At 36.5% G+C, this 23,068-nt stretch overlaps 1 protein-coding gene and 1 pseudogene across 1 annotated transcript; both read left to right on the top strand.

The window, feature by feature from the left end:
- Positions 1–6,009: 6,009 nt before the first annotated feature.
- On the top strand, positions 6,010–8,971 carry LOC105836441. Its single transcript, XM_028191715.2, has 3 exons — positions 6,010–6,661; positions 7,548–7,829; positions 8,396–8,971. The coding sequence occupies exons 1-3, from the start codon at positions 6,016–6,018 to the stop codon at positions 8,857–8,859; spliced, it is 1,392 nt and encodes a 463-aa protein (XP_028047516.2). The 5' UTR covers positions 6,010–6,015; the 3' UTR covers positions 8,860–8,971.
- A 3,480-nt stretch (positions 8,972–12,451) lies between these two features.
- LOC105836445 lies at positions 12,452–22,013 on the top strand (annotated as a pseudogene).
- Positions 22,014–23,068: the final 1,055 nt, after the last annotated feature.

The raw sequence follows: 23,068 nt of genomic DNA, 5'->3' as shown, positions 1-23,068 counted from the left end.
TATCATAACTGATTTATTCTTATGTTTTATCCTGTAAATTGTGTAATCTATTTCTTTTTATTTTAACGATTTTTAGGGCTAAAGATTATTTTTTATAATTTATAAAGTTGACAAAGTTTGATCCGATTTTTGTTGTGTGAAATAGTTTAAATATTTATCAAAATATCAACGATTACACTGACTGCCTCGGAACCATCAGCTCAGCGACATCGTTAAGCGGCCTTAAAAGGACGCGAGCGTGATGCTGGTACATAACGCCGAGGTCCTGTTCGTAAAACGATAAGTGCGACGCGAATGCATGGCCCAAGGATTGTTCGACGAGCGATAACTTTTCCCGATAATGGCTTCGATCGTCGTCGTCGTCGTTCTACTTCTACCTACCGTTCAATCGCGGCGATGCGCTTGGGTGGCAGTCTGCGGATATTCGATCACGCTAATGCCCGACTACCGCGAGTTTCCCTCACTTAGGGAAGAGAAGTAAATAAGATCGCGCCGCGAGACGAGACGGGGTGAGACGTGCAATGGGAACGCGTCTAGCAATTGACTTCCAAATTAGACGACGCTTCACAACACTCATCGATATTCGAAAGCAATTAAACTTTTCGCGCATACTACTTTTTGTTTAACCGTCCACCCTTACCCATCGTCGTCCATTCCCCTAATCAGGCCTTAAGTTTTTCTCTCCTTCCGCGAGAATCACAAGAATGTCAGCGATCCTTTGAGAGGAAGATCTCGTTTAAGCCAGGGTCCTCTCTTTAGGTACTTAATTCTAGCCACTTTCACACGAAAGTGGCCGAGCGATAAGTCGGCTCTCGCATAATTGCTTCATTCTCCCTCACGAATTTTTTTGCGAGTCAGAAGGCCCGTCAAAATATTGATGTGCGTGCGTCAACATTAATGCTAGGCTAAATAGCTTTTATGAGTTTGTCAAGTACCCTCTTACATAAAGTTGAAATCCGATACTGTTATCTCCTATTAATTCTCTTCAGGTAATTCGATAGTTTTACTACCATCATCATCACTATTATATCGCTGAAGTTATTAATAGCGAAAAATTTAAAATTTCTCAAGTACTTTTTTATTTATTATAATAAAGAAACTTTTAGTTGAGTGTGCTCGCTCGCGCGTGCCTGTGTTTAGAGGTATAAAAAAAATTCTGGAGATAATACTTAACTTATTATGCGACAGTGAGTAAACAGTAAGTGGCAAGCACATCGAAGATATACGATAACAATAAGGAACGTTCAGCTTCATTAAGCGGTTGGGTAGGTAAACGAGAAGTTAATTAACGTTGTATTATCTAGCGAAGTTTAGGAAGCTCGCGGTTTCCCTCTCCAGCGTCTAACATAAAGTAAAGTCTACAAACTTCTGCGAGGAGAGCTACGGGAAGAAATTACAAGTGGCAGTAAGCGAGACAGGTATCGTGTTCATCATCCATGATTGTACTGTTAATCAATGTATCCGGTGTACCTAGTCAATCTTATCGAGAAACTGCAACGTACTGTCACGTAACCACAACGTGCGCGCGAGCGCGTGTGAAAGAGAAAGAGAGAGAGAGAGAGAGAGAGAGAGAGAGAGAGAGAGAGAGAGAGAGAGAGAGAGAGAGAGAGAAAGAGAGAGAGGGGGGGGAGTGAATGCCAACCGATAGCCACTAAAAAAATCTATACGAAAACACGGCTCTGTATACATATAATCGTCTAATGGTATATTACAGAGAATTGGGTACAATATTCTGAAACTCGTACACTTTCTCTTGATCAAAGATTGTAAAAATAAAATTAAGAGAAATCTGTTGTTTTAATGCCACCATAATTTTCATATTATGAGCAAAAAAATTACGGCAAATCAATTTTCTGTTAAAACAGAAAATTATATGATATAATTAATTTTAAATATAATCAATTTTTCAATTGAGATAGTATGCACGATTACGCATATATTAAAGAACATGATATCTTTCTATTACATTTTGTTTGTTCATACTGTAATATTCCATATTATGTTGTTCCTTAGTGTCCGATTATTTGTATGTTTGAAACTTTCGGCATAAATGCCTGAACGTTAGAGTAAATGTGTTTACTTTCCCGTTGTTTTAAAAGACGACAGGCTATAAGAGAATGTTAGCTACATGGCGTTCTGTAAAATGGATTAAATTCGAGCAGAAAATGGAAAATTTTAAAGTAAGTTTTCTGACAAATTCCGTATGTATCATGTAATGTATTGCATCGTTAAAAACATGGCATATGAGAATAAATATCATTATCTTAATAAATATATCTTCTAACTTTGTATCTAAATTTCTATAAGTTTACACGAAAATTATATTAAAATTTTTCAACACGCTTATACAAAAGCAATCTAAAAAATTGGCAAAAGCGAAATAACGCAAAAATCTTTTTAAAATAACCCAAAATATTCAGAGATATATGTATTTATAACCATACAAAAATGCAATGTAGTTTAATTTTTGAAATACAAAACGGAAAATCTATAAAATTTTCATAGTTTTACATTACTAGTTAGTTTTTATTTTCTGTTACACATATCGTATGATATTTCCTAAATTAAAATAGCTACTACAAAAACAAATATAAAAATTAATGTTATGTCTCACACAAATTATTATTTAATTACAATATTCATTTTTTTCCTACATATTCTATAAATTCACTGCAAGTAATTTTAGCAAACATTTAGCAAGTTTTAGCAAGTAATTTCGCAAACGTTATTTAGCTTGTCGCGGATTTCAGTGAAGGGATGTAGGACAAGAGAAATAATTCGCACACAACAGTCAAGAGCTTCAAAAGCTGATATAAAAAGAGTTTCTATATTATCTGTAAAGTTGTACGAAAGTCTTCGGAATATTTCGATAAAGCGCGGATACGTAATCTCGAACACGTGTTCGACAAACGAGCTTTTCCATTATGGTTTATCGTTTCGGCGGATCGAAACGGTACAACACAATTTCCCGATTGATCGATACCACGATGAGTTGAAATCGCGAGCGTGTATTTTTCTACTTTTGTAGCGCCGCAGAGCAAATGTTGACTCATGCTTGTTTTCAGTTACGTTTTTTCCGCATCTTCTTGCGCATACTTTCCTAGTAAAGTTTTAATATTATTTAAAAAAAGAAAAGTTGCCAAGATACTGATAATTTACGTTTTGTGCATATTATTCTGTCAACGTTCTTATTATTTGATTTCTAGACATTCAAGAATACGTGTACAAAATAGTTAATTCTTTTATCAACAGATATTCCAACATTCTATTTTTTTAATATTCTGTCCTATCTCAATACAACCTTACACGATTAATCGATTATATTAAAGTATTGAGACTAATGACAGTAATATTTATATATACACTAATATTTTTACAATTTAAAATTATTTATGTCATTCATGATTATGAAGCGACTGACGGAAATATAAACTCTTCACATTATTATCATGTCAATATCCTCATACTGAAGTTCGAGATTTAAAAAATTGAATTATGTTTATATTCTACAACTACATCAATCCATTAATATTTATCACACGCAATTAATAATATTGTTAGTATTTGTTGGTACTATATTAACAGTACTATACTGACCGTATAAAGTCCCTATAAAATAATATAATCGTCATCAGTCAACGAGAAACTCTATTCTAAAAATAATATTTTTTATCTACTTGTGTACTGATAATCGTGAAGTCCAATGAAGAAAGGGACGATTTTTGAAAGAAGTGCATTACAGTCAGCATTTCTTTAAGTCCTTAAAAGTTTGCGATTTCAATTAAAATCATCTTTATAGATCGTGTTTTCAATTTTAGCGTGCACACAGAGCGGCTTTCGTTACGGGTAGATGAAATCGCATCGCTCCATTATAGTTTATCATTTCAGTATACCGGTGGAATTGCAGGAGTACGATATTGGTCGCGTGCTGTATCGATCAATGGTACTCGCCATTGTTGTACCAAACTGTACACGCTCGATTTTACCGTTTTTCCGGACGCTGAACGCAGATATGATCCACTTGATTTTTCCCAATGGCGCTACGTCGCATGTTCCATTTGAAATACATGTACGAAACTTCGAGTAAATTTTTGCGAACATTGTTTGCACAAACGTACCTTTTACGGAACGATGGTATATTAATCGAAATTACATAAGCTATATGGCAGCTTCTATATGACGATCTATTATAGTTTTAATACCAAATCGGCAGAATTGTGTTTGCAAATTGATTCTAATTTTCACAAAATGAGTTACCAAACTGTTCATAAAATTCGCATTTACCTTTTTAATATAGCAGAGTAGATGCTCTCTCTCTCTCTCTCTCTCTCTCCCTCTCGCGAATTTTCCAAGTTTTTCCTATAATTTTCACGCCCTGATAATAAACGGGGACTCAAACGGATCGCGATCGAAAAGCTCGTGATTTACCAACTGGTTCTGCAGTCAGCTTGGCCAAGGAATTAATAAGCACCATTGCGAAGCGTTCGAACCTTTTTGCTCGCCATTATCCAAGATAAACGATGGCCTCTCGACGCGATAGGGCACTCGGCGGATAAGGGGAGGCAAAACTTTCGAATCGCTCTTGCGTCGGATGAAATTTTGCGGAGGCGGACGCTTCTTGTTCGTCTAACGGAGCCGCGCGCGTATTTCGCCGTTTTCTCAGATCACCGAGCAAATGTTGACCCAGTTTCGCCGTCGGATTGGACGTTACTCTGTCTTTCGAAAGTGCTGACTGGAATACGCGATGAGCGAGAAATTCGGAGCTGCGGCGCGGGGTCCCTCTTTCTTCCACGCGGATGGAAACTCTTGGGATCGCTGGACTGGTGGTCCGAAATTCGACAAGAGATATCCGCTCGCGGCTGTTCGCGCAGGTTCTTATATGGTATTTACGAACGGTAGGGTTCACTGTCAGATAAAACTCAACAGCATTAACGTTCTATCTTCACGGATCGTATAAATTCACTTATAAATGTTAAAATTGCGAATAAATATATTTAAAATTAAATTTTGAAATATATACACCAGTATTTAAGCTGAATACCATTATAATAATTTTGTTTTTTATTCATAATTTATAAAAATGGGAAAAGAAGACTAAAAAAAGACTAAATTAACTTCTGTTTACATCCTGCAATGTCAATCTATTATATGAATTATGAAGTTGCATGATTTCCTGATTAACTTTATTTAAGTGATGTCTGTCAGTCCTCTTCGTGATGTATGTTATGAATACATTTTACAAAGTAAAGTCGATACTCTTAAAGGGTCGGCTAAAGTAGTTGCTCCCGAGGGAACCGGCTAAGTTGATTCACCCCGTGTCGCGAAGGTGCCTCTTATTATGCGTTGCTGTACGGAAGTTTCTGTAAGCCCGCGCTAAGACACAGACGGGCGAAGTCGCCTTCAACGCGAAGTCACTCGACCGAATAAAGCCGCGACTGAATGAGATATAACAGGGTACTTATCCTCGCTGGTGAGATTCTCGCCCGAGATGTAAACTGTAAGTCGGTGGACGCTGCGGAAGATGAATAACGCTCACACAGTAGATACGGCTTAATACAACTTTTTTCTCCGTGTACCTCGTTCTTTTTCTCGCGCTTCTTCTCATTTCGTCTTTTCAGCGTCGCGAGTAAGAAGACGAACAGACGGCCTCTTCCTCGCAATTCGAGTAATTTGAACGCGCATCTGCGTGCCACGTAATAGGATGCATCACGCTACCCGAGCTCACCAGACATTCCGAGCAATGCAACCAGAGAAGGAAATGCCAATTTCACTCGAGACACGTTCATTCGCGAGGAAGAAAAAGTATACTCATTTCAAGCCCGACATGTGACGTTTCTATTCTTTTTAGAATTCAAAAAATAAACTGAGACTCCGGGGAATAACTGAATCTGAAAGGAATTTGAAAAGAAATATCTCAGTGAAACATAAATTAAAATATCAATAAAAATTTGATGCAGACAATTGTCTTTGTAGAAAAACAAAACAAAGTCTTTTTACAAAAAGTAGAAATTCAAAATGGAGTTCCCCAAATGTATATTACGTTTTATTTATATTTCTCTTCTCGTATTTCGTGTACCGCTAATAACGACCGTCACAACACCATTGCCTCCAACGATCGAATCTACCGTCGTGTCCACTGTCACCGATTTGAGTACGACGGAGGACGAGGACAAGGTGGAGATACCAATGGTGCCGCTGACCGAACAGGTTATGGACCACAACATACGAGTGAGCGACGTGCCCGACGTGGATCCGGAGGCGACGAACGTGCCGGATTCTAGCTTGGACACGAACCGGGTGATCCGCGACGTGGCGTATTTTATTCGCGCCCACAAGTTTCATGACTACGATCATCGGTATTACAAGAGCCCAGAGGAGGCTGAGAGCAGACTGTACGAAGAATTCCCGAAACCCGGTTTAAGATCGCTGCACTGGGAGGTGCGTAAGCATTGTGAGGCGAGTTTCGTCGAGTGTCTCAAGTATCTCGAAAGGACCATTAGGCTTACGGCCCTCAGGCGCGAGGACGACACTATCACGGTCATGAGGGAGCAAAAGTGGAACCTTGTGAACAATTCCGAACAGATTCTGGCCGCTCAAAGGGATTGTCAGATAGCCCAAAGGCGGGACAATATCACCGCAGTTCCGTTTCAGGGTCCAATCGGCAAGTGCATCGATTCGTCACGAGTATACCTAATCACGCCGGAACATTAAGCTCGATTTGCACATGCTAACGGCTAAATCGTTTTCCAATCGAATGACCGAACTAGGCGATAGTCTTGATCGTATCATTTACTCCCTCGAAATTAGATCCAGGTACTGATATCTACAGGGTGTTTCGGAATTCACGAATTAAGACTATAATAAGAAAATTCTCGAAATGTTAAAATAAAAGTTATTTGTAGATTTTTATTTAATCGCGCGACAGTCGAAATGTAATTTGTAATTAGGCCAGCTTTAAACCTTATATCTCAAAAGCTTGAAAAAATAAAAATCTGCAAATAACTGTTTAATTAATTTTTCCAGAATTCTCTTCCTATAATATTTTGATTCGATGATGAATTTCATAATACCTTTACATTATATCTTTTATGTAAAGCTATGAACTGTAAAAAACTAGCAGTACATAAATCTCAAATGTTTTTGCATTAATCCAATACGCACAAATATTTCTACCGAACAATTAAAAAGTAATTCAGTTACAATAATTTTGCTTCCTTTAAATATTGCTACAATTTATTACCACAATTATTATTGTAGCGTATAAATTTATTTAGATCTGCTAGATTATAGTTAATTCTTAAAAACAGATCAAAGAGACACGGTATTTTTACATAATGGATTGCATAATAGCATTAGATATCGCTTCGGATAATGACATAAAAACGAGCGCGATTTATTACGAACAATTTCTTCGCGCAAAGAATTTTTCAAGCTGCAATACATAAAAACCAAATCGTTCAGTTCTGACATAAATCGAGATGAGTTAACAGAAATAATATTAGTTATTATTTCAGTCTCAGGTAAAGATCGTTAAATACTGTTTTCAGAACGCTTCCAATGGCGCACCACCGTCAGCTATTATATGTGCTGGTACACGATGTTGGGTGTCCCGGACTTAGCTACCTTCGGCGAGCCCTGTGACAATCATGCCAACTGTCTTGATGAATACGGTGTTCATAACAAGGATCCACGGGCAGACGACACGAAACCGTACGCCTGCGCCCTGTACAGTTTCTGCCCTGACCATTGTTGTCCCATGAAGTACATCCGGTACATGAAAGACTGTTACCAGTCGCAGAGAAACCCTTGCTACGCTGAGAATCAACCAGGTGCGTGGACACCCGTTACAGATACCTACATTGCGCGAAAGAGGCTCATTTATATTTTCTATCACAATGGCCAGGTTATAGCCGTACGTAGCGCAGTGAATTGTATTTTATTACATCGATAAAAACCTTGCTGCAGATAAATACATTCAAGACGTATTTATTTGCAGCAAGGTCTTGAACTAACAACATTAATAAACAATATAACCTTGCTACGTTTTTTTAAGTGTCATTTACATGCAGCTAATTTTTGTAAAAAGTATATAATAATTAATGCAGTAGTTTCTTATAGAAATTAATAATCTTTCAATTTCATGGAATTACCGAGTCGCTTGTGGTATCGTGCACAATTCAAATTTTTATGGATAAATCAGTCGTATTATCACACACTCTAAAGTCGTGTAACTTCATGGATGGAATTCTTATTTTGTCTACAAACGTGACGCGTCGACACTTTACTACTATCTTTGCATGCTGGTTTGCATTCCATGTGCACCGCAAACGCAATTAAACCACTCTTGAAACCTTCCGTCTTCAAGCGAACCAACCACTGTTGATCGTGTTTGCAGCGCATCGAAAATGCACATTAAATCGGAATGAGAATCGCGACTTCCAGGCACTCAAGACGAATCAGATTAACGTGAGCTGCGAATGTCATCAACGCGGTTATGAGTGGTCTTCCAGATTCGGACTGTGCGTCGACGTAAACGAGTGCGTCCGAGGCACACACAATTGTACGCGGAATGCTGGTGAGAGTTGCCTAAATCTGCCCGGTCGTTACGTCTGCGTCTGCCAACTTGGCTACATCTATAATTCGAAAGTAGGACAATGCGTTTACAGCCAGGCTATCAATAGAGTGTTAAAGGGTTACGTGAAAGAACCGGAGCCCGTAAAAACAAGAAGTCTATTCACCAAGATCGTCCAAACCATTACCAGATCTGGAAGTGGCTATATACGTAGCGACAGAATTAGTATATTGTTCTTGTGTTTTATAGTGTCATATAAATCTATCTGCTTTCTTAATTTAATTTAGGAATTATAAACATTAATCTTTCTGATATAAATTAATTATAAATTAGATGTATACTTTATACAAAGATATGTTCGTTTGTATCATATAAATAAATATATATAATATAAATGTAGATAAATATTCTATATTAATTGCAATAATTGTTTTTCCTTTTATCAATAATAAAAAATACCTTAGCATACCACTAATTAATAAAATTGCCAAATATATATTCAATAAAAGTTATATTTAATCACTTGTGTGGTTTTATGCAGAATATAATTTTTTGACTAATTGCTAATTAAGAAGTTCGTAGCAAATTAATATAACGCTACAATACCGTAGTAATTTACGTGGTAATGCACATTTTCGTTGATGAAAACAATTTACAATAATATTACGATAGCTGTCTTATTTAATGAAATTAGTGCGTAAATTGTGAAAAGCTCGACGACAACATTATTGGAGTTTCTATTGCCGGATTAACATAGACGCTATATACAGATACGAATCGTTTAATAACAGTACACATGCACCATAATCCGTATCAGTACTATAAAGTGCATTATTACCGCTTAGAAATATCCGGCCACTTAGGATGCGCCGCAACATAGAAATTTGTATCCGTAATAATTCAAATTTTAATCTTGCCCACGTAATAGCGAGAATTCCGTGTGTTTCGTACACTATCACAAACGACCTTTTCCTTAACGGTTATTTGTCTGGCTAAGAGAAAAACAATGCTCTCGAGCATGCTGTAGCGTGTACTTAGCATAACGGTAAAACAAACCCAGACGGAGCCAAGCACTTGGAAGAAACAGCCGGCGTGAACCCTTAAAGACGTTAGACTCATAAAACAGCCAATTATCCTTTGCGTTAACCCTTCTGATCAAATGACGTGTTACGTCTGCTAATCTTGTAATAAAACTTTTCTAAAATTGTACGGTTTTATATCAAAGATTTAAAGAAACATCAAAGATTTATAAAGATTAATAAATAATTCATAACTTGTGTTTTGAAAAATATCCTCATTATTAAATATGAAATAAATGTGTAAACACAATACAATTTTTTTTAATTTTGTCAAAGCCAAGTTAAAAACAAATGCATGCCATAGCACATTACTATTATAAAGCTTAATTTCCTCGCATTTTATCGTATGTAGAAATCATGTCATCGTTAATTTCGATAAAAATAAAATCATTGATTTATTAGACAACCTCGTGAATTTATATCGCATTAATTAAAGTTAAACAATGTATCCCTAAAGCGTATTTCATTATTTTCACGACATGAACAATAAAATTTTTGCGGTACACACATCCCATGCAGAATGAGATGAGTGACATGTGTCACGCGCTACTTCATTGTTTCCGCTATTGTAAAAATTTCATGGCATGAAAAAATACCGTCGACGCGAAGAAAAATCAGTACACATACGAAACGTATGCGTGAAACGCGTCCGAGCCGGACGATAAAAAAATATACGTAGGTGAATCGAGAGAAGTGTCTGGCCGGGACAGCGATGCTGTTTTATTCATCGACACGTTCGAATGGCAGAACTGCCACGTCTTTCCGCCAAAGGAACTTCCCGTTTCTGTGTAATACATAAATGCATAAAGTACGATGGTTTTCCTTATTTCTGAAGTATAATATCATTCGTCAAGGTATGATCGCCTGGTAATCGTTTATCTCGATTTATTGGACGGGTAAGATTGATGACCGCGCATCCTGAAGAATGATCGCTTTTATATGTATATACTAACTGTATAATTTATTTTTACGTTATTAAGATATCGTTATTAAGATATACAAATAGAAAATAAACTTTTGCCATTCTATTCGCTGTTAAATATCTAGTTTCCAGACAACGTAAAATCTAAAATTGAATTATAAAACATCTTTAAGACATCTAAAAGACGTTTTATGACCAAATTTTTTACTTCGTGTCGTTTAGATTGTTATTCTTACTCTCGTATTTTTTCTCTCAAATTAAATTATATCTTACTTTCACTTAAATATTTATTAAACTCGTAAAAGTGCATTTGTGTATGAATATACATGATGTGTAAATGTACGTGTAAATGAGCGTCCGCAGTATAATGAGCTCGGATCCGTGGGTTCGCTAAACCCAAATGACTGTACGGATCAGTCATCCCTGCGGGAGCGAATTAAATAAATGGATAGTTACGATAAAAAACGGATAATACACAAAGTGAGTGGAAGGAAAGCAGTTAATTATGTTCTCGTGCAATATTATTAATTATTAATTGTTTTTTTTTCCTTTTCTGTGCATCTCGCAAGGTAAAGTACACAAAATTGAGAAAACAAACTGTTGTACTGTCGGGATTTACATAACTCGGTTACCAATTTCAAGAATCGCGAACACTTTCATGTGATCCCTATCTTTGTTATACAATGCTGCGAAACCGGTTCTATCTTTACAATCACACCAGCCGACGTTATGGTTATAGTCGTATAACACTTTCGGCAACAATTTAAATGATTTATGCACGTAGTTTCTAATTTAAGCATAATTATTAATTAAAGTTTAAATGAAAACTTTCGAAAGATTTTCTAAATACTCTCTGCATTGTTTTTACGCTTTGTGTGTGTTATTCAAAATTTTAACCTATAATCCTTTATATAAAACATAAAGTAAAAAAATATATCAAACTCTATGAGTTAAAAATAAATAAATAAATAAATAAAATAAGTAAGATGTAATCGATCTTTTTATCATTAAATCGAGTGATATTAGGTCATGATACTTTATCAATATACATATATATCTCATTATTAGCATATATTATTATGCTATTTATTAACCAGAAACATAATAAATGATGAAATACTTGTTCAAATAATGTCGGACGATCAGCACGACTGGTCAAAAAAAGTAATTAACGTGCGAGACCGCTTGTGCACTTTGCCTGTATGGTATCATTATACATATTATCGTCATTGACCAGCGTTTATGATGCTCGGCGACGGCCATCGCGGAAAAGCTCGCGGATTTTCATCCGCATGTAAAACCACGGTTTGCTTCAAATTGGCTTGATTTTTTATTCGTAAACAGCGAGCCATCGGGCGCGATTTGTCGGACCTGGACATTGAAAACAACAGGCGCGCGCGAACGGGCATGTATGAAACGAAACATGCACTGAAACAAAAAAATGCACATATTCATACATGGAAATACCGTGACGGGGGAAAACGGGGCCGGGTGTGGCGTGACGTTACGGGAAAATTGCGCGTCGAATAGCCGGACACGTAAAAAATCCGAATATTTCCCGCGCCGTATTTGTATTAATTGACCATCCTAACATCAATTCGAATCTCACGTCAGTGGACCTCATTTTGTTACGTCGTAAGAACATTTACCTAGATAGCCATCTTTGGAATGTAATCAATCTCTAGAATTTAATTTAATGTCTAGAAGACTGTTATATTTTTTTAAATTAATTACTTATAACGAGAAGTCACATAATGCACAAAAATTAAAATGCGATGCGTTCTGAAATTATCTATTAATAATTGTTATAAAAAATAACAAATAACGTTAAATGTTATTTCTCATTAAATTAAAAATCATTAATAAAGAAACATTAATTTTTTCACCTGACAAATATTATTATTCGCGCGCGCTATCAAAATTAAAAATTAATGATAATAAAATATTATATTCGTTAATTTACTTGATCATAAATCAAAGATACATGTGATGCCTGATTTCAGCTCAATGAAGCACTCGACCGCAAACAAAGCTACGGATTTTATGGTAATGTAAAACCCACGTAACCGGCAATCTTGGTAAACGTAGCTACAATAAACGTCGTTCTCATTTACATCGAAATACCAGTGATGTCGATGAGCTCCTTGCGTTGCCACTTCCTTGTCAATTCAATTCCTTTGTCTCGATTGATCATCCGACACTTGCAACAATGAGGACACGTTTAATCGAAACGTATCGACATTACTGGGTCAAACTAATTGCCATATTATATTTGGTTTTCTTTCTTAATAATTTATAATATTTAATTAAAGATTAATATTTGTGTACTAATGTAATTTGCGAGTGATTTCAAGAGAACCCATTTTCGTGTTTGCAAAAAATGATCGGGATTAATTTAACAAGGCATAAAATTTTTAATGTTGTTCTTAGGAAACAATGTGCACATGTAGCTAAAAACGTTGAATCGAAACTGCTTACACAATGCTAAAGAAATAATTGCAGTAAAAACATCAGAAACGCATTTGGAATGCATGTACATAAATTCCACTGTAGTACATAAAGTGCATAAAAAAGCAGAATAATTTCTCGAATATTAATAATCGCATTCTAAACTTTCTTCCGTTTACATATATAAAATTTCTCTTATACTTATTAGATATTTTTCTTTTGTATTGCGTGTATGTGAAATGTTATTATTTATTACATATAATATTGCAAAAACTATTTAATTGTAAACTATGTACAAAGCTACCGATAATCTGGTCGCCTCGAATCGTGCGCGTTCGATTCAACCGTTGACCTATAGTAAAACATATACACAGTACGTCAACGTATGTAGATGTCTTTTTTCCTTTCTCACGAGTGATATTCCACTACAGGTACTATCACCATAGGCGGAATCGAGCGCCTCGCGCGTTCATCGCGGTTCGCTTTTCGAGCAGGCTCCCAGTCATCGAGAATGTCTCTGTGCGAGTGGTACGCGAATCGCGCGGTGCTCCTCACGGGAGTCACCAGCGAGTTGGGACGTATTTTGCTGGAGAAGATCCTACGGTGCTTACCGAATGTCAGAGTGTATATCGTTCTCAGATCCCAAAATGGTCTCAGCGGCGAGGAACGGCTAAAGAAGATATTCGCGTCGCCTGGGTACGAACGGGTATCCTCCTCGCGTTCCTTCTCGCGTTCATCTTGTGCCTGTATAAATCGTGTCGGGCGCGCTCGATATCGCCTTTGTGAGCGTTAAATTGTGACCGCGATTCCGGTCGGAAGCGTGCGTCGAATTTATTCCAGAGGACATTGAACTGAAAAAGACACCTTTCTCTCTCTCTCCCTCTCTTCGCATTCAGTGGCTTTCCACGGGATTTCCGAAAACGTGAAGTACCTTACGTTGAGAATCGATGGCGAAATTAGATTTTCGTTTCGCCAAAGTCGCGCAACAACGGCATATTCCAAACATTTTGAGCAAAACAAAGTTGTTATTGCTCTTATTATTCTTGTACATAATGATAAAAAAGTACCGTAATGCGCAGAAAATTTTTTGTGACGATTTTTTCATGATAAAAAAACTCTACGTATATATCATTTAAAATAAATTTAATTCTACATCAATATTAGATGAACATACATACAATGTTCGTAACATTTTATTTCATCCAACATTTGACATGCAAGTTGAATAATGACTGAAAGCCGAATAAAGTAATTTTGGAAATTTCGATTTAATTTAATGCAATTCGTAAAATCTTCCTTAAAAAATTTACATCATTAATAGTAATTTTGAAAGTTGAAAACTTAGCGCGAACAATATTGACTGAAATGATGAAGGGAGAGAGAAAGTTGCGTTCGATACGATCGCGTTGTTTATCCGATATTACACGGCAATAACATGGAATCTAAAGCGAGAAAGCGAGATATTATTAAACGCACGTGTTTAGTTAGATGCACAAACCCAATTGCCTCGTTAAATCCGGTGCTCGTCTCATGGTAACGATCGCCTAGATTGCAAAGATGCTCGCGAAGTGAAACTTTGCGCCGTTGCATTGCGCGGCGGCCCTTCCGGGGAGAGGGCGGCTAAAACTCGTAGAGAGAGATTTATTTTCATTAGCACACGCCTCCGTGCCCCCTTTAGAAAGATTATGAAGTATACGCGGCCCGGGGTGCTTTTCCTCCCTTTCTCGCCCCCGCAAAATCCGCGACCGCGCGGAAAATTCGTCCGCGCGTTTTGAATTTCGCGAAATTAAAATCCGCGAAAGGATTGTCTTCCCCCGGGAAATCGTAGTTACCGCCGGATCGCTGCGTTTTTCCGCTTGAAAAAGAGGATCGCCCCGCACGTAAATGAGAAAATGCAAATGGACGAGCAGCCCGAGCGTTCAAGGCGCAACCGCTTCAACGCTATTACGTTCGGCGAAATCGCTCTCGGCTGTGGCGGCTTGTCGGATCTTCCTCGTCCTATTTGAAACTCTCCCTAAATTGTTCCTCTTAAAATAATTACGGTGTTAATTGTATAAATCTCTAGGCAGGACTCGAAATGACAAAATATGTTGTGCTTTTTATCAAAAACATAACCAGTTCGTAGAATTGGAAAATCTTTTAGCAATTTGCATTTTTTAAAGTGCTTTAAATATACACTTGTAGCAAATTTAATTGGATTGGATTAGTGTACATATATTAACGCAATTAAATTCGCTATTAAATATACACTGAATATATGTAGTATATTATCTAGTAGTCGTATATGTAGAATATATCTAGTAGTCGTATTCATTTTGACGATGAGCTCACGACACTTTTGCATCGAAAAATTTAAATTTGTGTATGTTATTCAGCGATTCCTTGACATTTTTAACCGAGTCCGTTTCGCGCGATCTTTTCATACCTCGACGCATCTCCATTTTGATGAAACCTCCTCGTAGTAAATTCCAAAGCCGATTTACGTCACCAACGTTATTATCACCCGGCAGGTACGAACGACTCAGGCAGGAGATGCCGGGCGCGATCTCGCGCGTGAAAACGTTCGAGGGGAATCTGCTTTACGAGGATCTTGCCCTAAGCACAGAGGACAAAGCCTCGATGAGGGAGGTCACCGTGGCCTTTCATGCTGCCGGGCCGCACGAGTTCTTCATGGAATATTGTCTGGAATTACCGAACCTCAAGAGTATTGCCATAGCGTCCAGCATATTCAGGCATCGCGGCAAGATAAACGAGTACGTGCAGAATGAAAACATTCCCGAATTACCGATCGCCCTGGTGCGTTTTCCTTGCATCGGACCGGCTTACAAAGACCCTATGCCTGGATTTACCGATATCCTGAAAGGACCCACCGCCCTTATGATCGGCGCGGGACTCGCGTACGGCAATTCGGAGTTGCAGGCTGAAGTTATTCCGGTAGATATAGCAGCAAACACGATAATCACAGCCGCGTGGGAAGTCGGCACGTATGTATGAGATGTAAATCTTATATTTATTTATTTTACATTAATTTTTCAAAGTTTTACTCGTTAATAAAAATAACAAGAATATTTAACAATTCAGGAGAGGATTAATCCAGCAGCCTGAGTTTAAAGCGTTTTTAATTTTCGTTGCTGCGAACTTTTATGGCTATGTTCGCATTAATCAAACTTTACATGCCATAACTCGTCTCATTGTAATAATAAAATTTCTGCACAGAAAGTCATTTATCAATGTACATATACAGTATGTTTACGCAAAAACCATCAAGTCATTTTTTAAATATTACGTTAATTTAACGTTTAATTAGAGAAAGTCGATCCTAGTGCTAAAAGCGTTCGCGTGTGCGATGTTGAGCAACTTTATGGAGCAGTAATAGTCAATGTTGTTTAATTATTATCAAAACGTGAATCAGAAAGTAAAGCTATCATTTCTCAAAGATATGCAATCTGCTATAGTTATTTCTCAAAGCAATTTGTGCTCAACTCAGAAAGATAATCATCGATAATATATTTCAATAAAACCTTACCGCTGAAGAAAAACTACTCGACATCTTTTTTGTAAATGTTGTTAAAGTATCAAGCGCAAATAAAAAATTATTATATAAAATTATTATATAAAAAAACTGCTTGCGTCAATAGCACAAAGTGCAAAATCGAGAGAAAATAAAAAACGCGAAAATTCATAGAAAATCTCACACACATAAAGTTGATTATTTATCGATTAACGGATCTGTGAAAAATTATTTGTTCGATTTAAAAAATTAAATTACTAATAAAAAAAGAATAAATCTCACTGTCCATTGCAGGTTTTAACATATCGCAATCGGAATTCGTTGCAGACGCGGCTTATCTAGTTTTCCAATGCGAGATATTGGATACGGGCAAACACGTTTTACATGTGCGCGCGGTTTCCGTGGTTGTTACTGTTTACTCGCATTCGACGCTTCCGCTCCAATTGTCTAAAGCGGAATTCGTTCTTTTCGATTTTTGTTGGAGATTCAGCCTCAATCCACTGAGAGCATGACTATTACTCCCGTCTTGACGAAATCATAAATTCTTTGTGTTGGAATAGCGAATACTTTTCGACTCTAACGCAGTTACGCGTAGTACGATTGTCAATCAGTACTGTAAATTGATACTCACTGTATTGATGGAACAAAACTACAAATTTTTTTGAAAGTAACCACGCGCCAAAAATATCATTCTCACACTGAAAATGCTATTACTTTATTTTTAGTTTTTTTTTTAAATAAACAATGGTTACCTTTACAAAGAACATTTTCTTGAAAATAGTCTTAAAAAATATAACATTCAACATGAACGTATATATGGAAAGAAGTGATTTTAAAATAAATCTCCGTGTTCACACTTTGCATTTCTAGTTAATTTTCGGGAAAAAATATCTGTTCAACGTGAGATTTTTTCGACTCAGCACAGCGATTATGTGATTTATGTTCGATGAAGAAAATGATTATCGTAGATTTTATGCGAGGTTGTAATTAAAATCAATAGCTAAATTGTGTCTCGGCAGGAATAGATAAGTTGCATTAAAAGTTAATCAAACGAATAATTCAAGATATCAGTAATGCATTGATTTTTCACGTGGAAAACACATCAACGAAGAAAATATTCATGTGAAACGTGAAAATAAATCTAAGATCTAAAATAATATTGCAGTGAGAATGTCAACATGTTAGATTGCGAAGGAAACAACTGAAATTCCCAATTAATGATGCCATCCTTCGCCGAGCTTTTCTTTTTGTCAGCTTTAAGATTTTAATTAGACGGTACGCACAACGAGAATCAAACTGGACTTTTTAAATCGCAAGCTTTATTTAAGTCAGCCAACAACGAACCAATCGAATGAAACTTATAGCTAGGCTTTTCCGGGCTTTTCCTAGAAAACCCGGAGAGCTTACGTTTGATTCTAGTTTCAACCAGGAGCATCTCTTCGCTTCGCTCTGAAGTATTTCCGAACGACTGAACTGCGAATAAGTTGATTGCATTCGCCTTGCAAGAAGCAAGGCGCACTCTATATCTGCTTCTCGTACCTCCTTCTTTCGCCTTTACCGATTATTCTCGTATTTGAGAGGACTTACTAGTCTAAAATACGATTAATTATTAGTAGTTGTTAAAAGTAATTCTAGATCTTCTAATATATGTTTTAACTCTGAGCTGTTATTTGTATAACTTTCTGACAAATAAATTACTTTCCTATTAAACATGTAAAAAAATTAACATTTAAGAGAAATTTTAAGAGGACTTTTGGAATGTGATACATTCTTTCGTCATCTGATTATAATAAAATAAATTATAAAAAATAAAATATTTTTATATAATTATAATTATAGTGAGGTATAATGAAATTCAAAACTTTCAAAATTTTTTTTTACAAGTATTAATGCGTATTATTGTAATGTGTATTATTGTAAATAATTTGTATCCTTTCTCATGCACTTCCTCATTTTTGTACAGAACCAAGGCTACAAAACCGGTTGTCTATAATGCGGCATTGATAGGTTGCACGTGGGAAGATTTGATTAAAAAAAGCCGACGGGCCAACTCGAAGTTTCCCTATCCGACCTTCGGAATCCGTGGAATGACGTCTATTGCACCATTGTACTGGATTTTGGTGCTGTTGTTCGAATGGCTGCCATCTTTACTGTGCGACATCGTCTTTGGTCTATGCGGCAGAACACAGAGGTACCACACGGGCGCGAAATTTATCGTGAAATTTTACGAGTCACAAATTTATCGTCATAGCTTCGTCAATGTCTTCGTTGGCGCGGCCCTTTCGTAGTCTCGCGAAAAATTCAACGCGGCCAATTTTATCGCCGTCACTAACTTTGCCATAAAAATGATTTAATACCTTTGAAAAGTATCGAGGTTGTTCTTTTCCGTTAACTTTTAATCGCTATTTCGCAATTTATTAATATTTTATGTAAATAGAATACATAAATTGCCAGCGAAGCTATCGTTTAAATAGACGTTACACTTTACTCTTGTGTTATGTGCTCTTTCATATATTAGATACTTGATCGAGAGGTCAACGGATAAGCTGCTTGTACTGGAGTATTGTCTAAGTTTAAAGTTGGTTTCGTAGCGCTCTTCTGCAACAGCTGGCAATATTAAATTTGCTCGCGATATTAACTTGTTCGGAGAACGCAACACTATTAAAGGCACTAAGTCATTTTCTAAGAGCGTAACGCTTTACTTGATATTATGGCTCAATTTATAAGTTATAAATAGCTTATACGTTGCGTTAAAATATGCAGCATAAAAATTAAAATAGAAATTCTACATAACTTTCTAACTAAATTCTGAAGCCGTCAATTTTCTTTAACGCAATTTGGCTGCCATTTGTGTAAATTATTAAAATATTTACATGTGCGTTATCATTTATAACAAAATTTATGTAGAGTCTAAAATTCCAAGAAATTTATAGTTAATGTTATATATACATATATTTTCAGTTTTAATAGTAAATTTCGGAATGTTGATTATATGATGATTATAAATTCAAAGGTAATTGTAGAATCAACATTGAATCTCGATGCACCTAGGAGATAATCCTTCGTTGCATATGCTAGCATTAAGAAACGATTAAAGTCATTCATACATGAAGCCTCGAACTTCGCCGATAACTGCTCTCGCGATCGCGGGAGTAAGTTCCGACGAAGAGACTTACATGAAAGTTTGATCGTGATCGCGAACGCTTACGTTCAGTCTCCTCAACTTTCCGCGTCGTGAAAGGCCTGCAGCGGCGTACGTCTCGGTTAACGCACCGCAAATGGTAAAAGTAAAAGTTATCTGAACTGTGATTTAGGCGCGAGTGACGTAAACAAGTTCGTCGTGCTACTTTCCCTTGCGCGTGCGAGTGAATGCCGAGAAAAGGAAAATTACGTCTTCGAATGGAAAAATTCGTTTCCCAGTCGCTGAAGTTGCACTACTGCCGCGACGCTTGATTGCTCTGAGAAATGAAATCTGATGCCACGATCGGGAAAACTTTCGGAAAATCTTGACAGGCTATCCCATCGAAATTCGTTTTCGTACTCTTAGAGATTGGTCAGGCGTGTCAGTTTATTTGGACGTGAAATCAACCTTTATTTTCGACGGAATTCCCATTCTAATAATGGTCACATATTAATGATCGATATTGTTATTTACACATTATTATACGCGAAGAAAAGGAAAGGATAAGGAAATGCTACAGAAACTCGGGTGCTACAGAAACCGATTCGCTTCGTGGCTCGAGTTGTAAACGAAAATATTTTTGCTTTCGGCATTCGTTCTGTGTCAAATACTTTTCTGATTTTTTCGTTTGCTCTCAGACGCGTGCAGAGTAAATCTTGCGCACCAACTTAGCTCAAGCTTTCTTCTCTTTCTTGAAAGAAAACTCTCCCGTCAAGTTCTCCGCGATTCTTTCGTAATAAGTTGGATTGGAAATTATATAGTTTGCGACGAAGAAAGTTTTTTTTTACTGTCCTGCTTGCGCTTAATGGTACTTTACGATCCTCTTTCTCGACTATGATTGAAATGATTATTTAAAAATCAATCCCGTTTCATTCGTTCTATAGCATATATACGTTCACATGTACATATATTCGAGAAAATACAATTTCACCTAAATGTTCAAAAAAAGATGTTCCCTATATTGCGGAAAGAAGGAATTGCGAATAGTCGAAATCGCTAAAAGTTCGAGTCAATAGAATCAAGCGAGACGAGCATTAATGGCAAGAAGGAGGTAAAAGAAACGACCAGTCCTGAAGGTAAAATCTTTACTGTTCCCCAGGATTCTCACGGAGCACAACAGAGTTCGTAATGCACTTCAACCTTTGAAGTCAATTTCAACGAGACCATGGCTAGCGGAAAGGAATCGCGTGTACCTGCTGCAGAAATGTCTCACAAAGGAAGAGCAGGACATATTTCCAATCGCTCCGGAGATCGACATTGAGAGTTATGTCCTGTGCGCCGCAGCCGCCGCCCGAAAGTACTGCGCGAATAAGATGTTAAAATTATAAAAATGATTAATCTATATATATATATATACTCGCTCTTCTTCTTATATATACTCGTAATACTTGTCGTCGCGTACATTGCATCGCGTACAATGATACAACACGCATAAAATTAAGTAAAAATGATTGCGTGTACACAACAAAGCTTTCTGTTTGCAAAAAATCAGCAAAAGAGAGAACATTTTACAAATATCTTTATACTCTGTGAAAATATTTTTAAATAATCGCACATTTATACATACTTTGTTATTGCAGCTTGTAGAGTTACCTTGAATTGTAAACTCGCACCTCAAACTTTTACTTTATTTTGTACTTTCTTGTCACAAATTGTACGTTATATATTTTATTTTTTAAATTAATATATATATATATATGTGTGTGTGTGTGTGTGTGTGTGTGTGTGTGTCAATAATATGTTAGTAGTATTATAATACGAAATGTTAATGTATTATAAGTCATTCCAACGCGGATTCTTTTCTGAAGTAGGGAAAATCTGGATTGTACACGAGATTTTGACACATTCGACTGGAAACATACATAACGCTTTGCAAATATTCCTTGCACGAGACGCCTACATAAGAATGCCGTTTGGGTGAAAGTTTCTAGACACAGCAGTATCAACGAAGATATATTTCCAGCACGTTCTCTCTTATGCAATATCGCCATGCTGACTTGCACTCATTCTACCCATCGAAAGGGAATACGAGGAAAATAAGGAATATTATTTGCAGATTTCGTATGTTTCCCCTTGAGAATAGGAATGCGCAAAATTCTCACGAAAGCTACTCGATGCATACAACGGCGCGGCGTGGTATACGAATCGCCTTGCTTCGAAACCAAAAGGATAATAGATTTTGCGTAGCGATAGTTTAAGCGACAATAAAAAAAATGTATTAAAATATATTTTTCGGATATAATTATTTTTAATTTGTGATAATCTGAGTAATTACGGTAAAAAAGATATAAATTTTATATGTTAAAGTGTTATTAGACAAATGTAAAAATAAAATTGTTATTTACATTGTAAAAAATAAAAGATATTTCTTTCGTTTCTCAAAACCATTTTCTTTTCTTCCTGTATTTTGTCCGCATAAACCAGACGTATAGTGTTGCAAAAAATATTATATTATCTAATACATTAGAAATTCCCGTATAATTTGCTTGAAAGTTTTCAATTATTTTTAAACTCATGCAAATTAAATTCTCTTATCATTTTCGCAGCAACACAAGGACAGTGATGCTTATCTCGCGGTGGGATATTCTCATCACTACGTAACGTACGTCATCTCATTTTTTCCGCTCCTCGTTGTCAGCAAAAATTTCGTTCGCATGACCAGCGTGGGAGTCGAGCTGTGTTTTCAAAATCCTATTAGGTGAAATTTAGTCAAGAAAGTTGCGGATTAGTTTCGTGAGATATAATTGGATGTGGTGGAATTGTGACTTCATAATATAATAATTGGCAACGTCTATTCCACGAGACAAAGTTTCTCGCTTTTGGTGAGAGGTCGAGCTGAAAGGTTGAGAAGCGAAAAAAGAACTCCCAGGCAGTAGGATAGTGGATGAAAGAATGAAATAACGGGTAAAATAGCACGGGCAAGAAAAAGAGATTGTAAAGCGAGTAGGACGTAGTGGGTGTACATATTCAATTTAACTCTAACAGATATAAATAAGATGTATATATCCGAGTAAATATGTATGTGATTGCTTCTCTGCAAAAGTGAGTTATACCGGTGTGCCTGGAACGATAGAATAGCACATTCGAAGGAGGGAATATCAAAGGTCCTTTGTAAACCCATTCAACGCTTTCTTATTTTCATAGAACCGTTTCGTAAAAATCTCTGCAACTGTTAAGTAATGCAGATGAAAATAACGTTTTGCGACAATGTTGAAAAGTATATCGTAGTAACGTTATCGTAGTAAATCTTTGTTCGTTATTTAAAAAAATTTTATACACACAAATCTTTTACTTATTCTTGCGTAACAAAAGTACGGAGAATTATACCAAACTTATTCTACATGTGTATTAATTA

The sequence above is a fragment of the Monomorium pharaonis genome, chromosome 1 (genome assembly GCF_013373865.1).
Source record: "Monomorium pharaonis isolate MP-MQ-018 chromosome 1, ASM1337386v2, whole genome shotgun sequence".
In the NCBI taxonomy this organism is placed as follows: Eukaryota; Metazoa; Arthropoda; class Insecta; order Hymenoptera; family Formicidae; genus Monomorium; species Monomorium pharaonis.
This window is presented reverse-complemented; position numbering and strand designations above follow the sequence as displayed.

Bases quoted from the DNA above. Each gene is read 5' to 3' on its own strand.
- LOC105836441 (XM_028191715.2), top strand. From the start codon at position 6,016: ATGGAGTTCCCCAAATGTATATTACGTTTTATTTATATTTCTCTTCTC. The intron at 6,662-7,547 runs GCAAGTGCATCG...TACTGTTTTCAG, and splicing joins TCCGTTTCAGGGTCCAATCG to AACGCTTCCAATGGCGCACC. The intron at 7,830-8,395 runs GTGCGTGGACAC...TCGTGTTTGCAG, and splicing joins CTACGCTGAGAATCAACCAG to CGCATCGAAAATGCACATTA.